Source organism: Kryptolebias marmoratus, linkage group LG17 (genome assembly GCF_001649575.2).
Source record: "Kryptolebias marmoratus isolate JLee-2015 linkage group LG17, ASM164957v2, whole genome shotgun sequence".
Taxonomy (NCBI): Eukaryota; Metazoa; Chordata; class Actinopteri; order Cyprinodontiformes; family Rivulidae; genus Kryptolebias; species Kryptolebias marmoratus.
The window spans coordinates 24092907-24096963 of record NC_051446.1 but is presented as its reverse complement, the minus strand read 5'-3'; the positions used below and the strand labels follow the sequence as shown (position 1 = coordinate 24096963).

The 4057-nt window shown below is 39.7% G+C and overlaps 1 protein-coding gene across 1 annotated transcript in view; it reads left to right on the top strand.

Moving 5' to 3' along the window:
• Positions 1-506: 506 nt before the first annotated feature.
• Positions 507-4057, top strand: part of dhx8 (DEAH (Asp-Glu-Ala-His) box polypeptide 8) — a 13889-nt gene continuing 10338 nt past the window's right edge. Inside the window, exons 1-10 of the mRNA XM_017435395.3 lie at positions 507-615; positions 881-966; positions 1061-1133; positions 1278-1369; positions 1592-1698; positions 1822-2202; positions 2353-2497; positions 2714-2920; positions 3240-3327; positions 3565-3662. Of these exons, the coding sequence (XP_017290884.1) occupies positions 507-615; positions 881-966; positions 1061-1133; positions 1278-1369; positions 1592-1698; positions 1822-2202; positions 2353-2497; positions 2714-2920; positions 3240-3327; positions 3565-3662 (1386 nt within the window). The remainder of the gene's footprint in view (positions 616-880; positions 967-1060; positions 1134-1277; positions 1370-1591; positions 1699-1821; positions 2203-2352; positions 2498-2713; positions 2921-3239; positions 3328-3564; positions 3663-4057) is intronic.

The following is a 4057-nucleotide window of genomic DNA, read 5'->3' as shown; positions in this document are numbered from 1 at the left end:
CTTTTAGGAGATAATCATTGGATGTATCTCTAAAATCAATTAACCTTTGGAGCCAACCTAATTCAAGATGGCTGCCACAGCCAAGTGATTTTTGAAACCCTAGAAATGGCTGCAACTCAATGAGTTTTACAGTTATTGTGCTAATATTTGGTGTGGTTGTAGCTGAGAGTCGTCCCCATTGCATATCCTGAGCAAGATCTTTGCTTAAAACTTTAGCTTAAAATGTTGGAGTGAACCCTGCTTGTCTGTTAGCAAAATAGCTCACAAACCAAGGGATGAATATGAATGAATGAACTGAATGCTGGCGCACTTTCTTTAAAAAAAAAAGTAAAACTGACTGATTCAAATTTATATTTGGCCATTTGGCGCCGCCGTGTGGCCACAGTGGGTAATGCCCCAAAACAGCTCTGCGTGTTTCCGTAAGAGCCGGAACCGGAAGTTGCCCACATCCAATATGTCTACCGACAGTTACGTTTTCTGAAGAGAAAAACAAAAACTCGTGGAGAATGGCAGACGGAGGGGTTGACGAGCTTTCGCAGCTCGAATATTTGTCTTTGGTGTCCAAGGTCTGCACGGAGCTCGACAACCATCTGGGAATTAATGACAAAGATTTAGGTGAGCGTTTTTAAACTTTTCAGTCGTCAACGGAAAACAGCTAGCTTGCTTGTTAGCAACTAGCTAGCTGCTAACACCTAACTCTACGCTCCATTTTGGCCAAATTAAGTTATTTTCTACCGATAACATCTAAATTATACCTTTGGCTTGCTTGTAGGGTCTTTAATTACATCTCTTTTTGTTTAGTGTATTGTTTTATCGCTGTAATGTCGCTCAACATTAACTTTACTAAGGCCAATGTCGTATTTGTTTCACCGCTTCGTAGCCGAATTTGTCATCAGTCTGGCAGAGAAACAACCGAGCTTCGATGGATTCAAGGCTCTTTTGCTCGAAAATGGAGCCGAATTCACGGTAAGTTCGTGGCTCAGTGTATGGTGTAATTAGCCCATATTTAAGTAACTCACTGACCCTGAGACTGATTTGTCTTGTTTGTTGTTTACTGTAGGATTCGCTCATCGGTAACTTGCTCAGGCTCATTCAGACAATGCGACCTCCTTCCAAAGCCTCAACGAGTAAAGGTGAGGTGATTCTACCACTGAGCTGTTTGTCCTTTTCATGTGATTACTGGACACCTTTATTAAAAAGGCTACAAACTCCTTTACATGTTTCCTCCCCTGGCTTAACATACATTCTGGCTCATAATGAATGTTCTCCATTTTCAGCCTCTGAGGCTTCGGTCAAACCAAAATCCGAAAAAGAAAGGTTAAAGGAGATGTTTCCTGCACTTTGTCGAGCCAATGATCCATCACCAAAGGTATGCTTATCTCAATATTCATAAATATTTAGTTTTTCAGTATTAAACAACTTATTTGCAACTAAAAAGGTGCCAATTTTGTTTTATTTTGGTTGTAAAAGTTGTATGAGCAAACATCAATCTATTAATCCCCAAAGAGAATTTACAATTTCACTATTTCTTATTGGAAAAAAATGAAAATATTTTGATTAAACATTTTTTTTTTTTGTTTAAATGTTGCAGCGTATACTGGATGAAGATGATGTGAAAGTAGCAGCTGATGCGATGAAAGAACTGGAGATGTTTATGCCCAGTGTTAGTGGGAAAGACTCTAAAGTGATCAAGAACAAGTAAGAAAGCATTTTTATTTATAAATGTGTAAAATTTGTCTTTCTAGCCTCTTTTTTTAATTTGTAAAATATAGTGTATTACATGTACCTTTTATTGTAGTTTTTTATTTCCTTTTTTTACAGATCAGAAAAAAGCAAACGTCACAGCCGGAGTCGCAGCAGAAGCAGAGAAAGAGACAGACACAGAGACAGGGATAGGGATCGGGACAGGGACAGGAAGAGACGGCACCGCTCTCGATCACGCTCCAGGTCCAGGTCTCGCTCCAGAGACCGCGATCGTCACAGAGACCGAGACAGAGACCGTGGAAAAAGGAGAGACAAGTCTTCCCGCTGGGCTGATCGGTCACCCAGCCCCCGAAAAGACCAAGACAGGGACTCTGACAGGTGGAAGGACAAACATGTGGACCGGCCTCCTCCAGAGGAGCCTTCTGTTGGTGACATCTACAACGGGAAGGTCACCAGCATCATGCAGTTTGGGTGCTTTGTTCAGCTGGAGGGGTTAAGGTCAGCATAAAGTCATCAGTTTATTTAACATAACTGTGCTGCACTAAAAAACAGAATATATTGTTTGTTTGGAGTACTTCATCTTTTATACACATCTTCTTGTCACCAGAATGTTTAAATTTGTTTGTGATTCCCCTTTTTCCTGTTTAGAAAACGGTGGGAGGGTTTGGTCCACATTTCTGAGCTGCGCAGGGAGGGCCGGGTGGCCAACGTGGCCGACGTTGTGAGCAAAGGCCAGAGAGTCAAAGTCAAGGTGCTGTCGTTCACCGGCTCCAAGACCAGCCTCAGTATGAAGGTAAGAAAACAGATAGTCGCTTTGAATGCCTTGTGAGGAAATCAAATGCAGGACTTTTAAATGTTTCTATTTAATCGTGAATATACAATTTGAATATTTAAACATTCCTTTTCCTCATTTTGCATGAGGGAAGCTTTGAATATTTATCATTACTGGCTCTCATGTTTGGGTCAGAATGTGAATTTCTTGCTGCTTCATTCTTTCTGTTTTTTGCAGGATGTGGACCAGGAGACAGGTGAAGATCTGAACCCCAACAGGAGGAGAAATGTAGGTCCTGAAGGAGGAGAGGACGTGTCCATGAGGAACCCCGACAGGCCCAGCAACCTGAACCTGGGCCACGCTCCTGAGCTGGAGCAGGACGACACTCTGGAGCGCAAGAGGCTCACAAAAATCTCTGACCCGGAGAAGTGGGAGCTGAAACAGGTTGGCACGCATTCCAAGCAGTGTTTGGTTATTATGATGCCTAAAAAAGCTTCAATCACTTTATTGCTCTTGAAGCTTCTGGGAACATACAGTTAGATATAATCTGCACCTAAACAGCTGTTCTTCATTAATCATTTAACTTCTACTGTCTTTATGATTCATCAGTTCAGTCTGTTAATATTAAATAACAGCTGCTGTCACTGCAGATGTGTCAACAATCATTTTGTTTGTTAATTTTTGTTGACAGCTCATCTTAAAGTTAATCACTCAGGTAATTGGTCAGTGTGTTTACATTGTTTCTGCTCTTTTATCTTCTCAGATGATTGCTGCCAACGTGTTGTCCAAAGAAGAATTCCCCGATTTCGATGATGAGACGGGGATCCTTCCAAAAGTCGATGATGAAGAGGGTAAGACATTGTTTTTGTTTTTTTCTGTAAGAACAACATATCACAGCCTTATTTTCTTTTCCCTATGATTCTGCCTGTTTTTTTTAGAATAAAGTACATCAGACTTATTTGATTTTTAGTTTTGGTTTTATTTATGTTTTAAGTGTAATGTTAAAGTGAATATAACTTGAAAACAGAACCGAGCAGATTTTGTCCTGGTTTGTGTCGACTGACTGGTTCTTGTTGATTTCCAAACAGATGAAGATTTGGAAATCGAGCTTGTTGAAGAGGAGCCTCCGTTTCTGAGAGGACACACCAAACAAAGCATGGACATGAGTCCCGTCAAGATTGTGAAGGTGTGTTTTAGTTTATTGGCTAAATAAAGCCTGAACACTTCACAAACATTTACTGAGATTAAAGATGTTTTAAATAACCTGAAAATCAAAAAATTGAAAGTTTTAGTCCAGAAAAATCATGAATTTTGGAGCTTTTATTACAGAAGTCCAGAGAACAAAAAACCTTTTAAAGATTCAAGAATTGTCAGTGGATGTTTGATTTTAGGGCAGAGATCCCCGACAGAGCAACATCTCCAGTTTTCTTTACAGGTGCTGGTCATAAAATTAGAATATCATGAAAAAGTAGATTGATTTCAGTAATTCCATTTAAAAAGTGAAACTTGTATATTATATTCATACATTACATACAAACTCATATATTTCAAATGTTTATTTCGTTTAATTTTGATGATTAC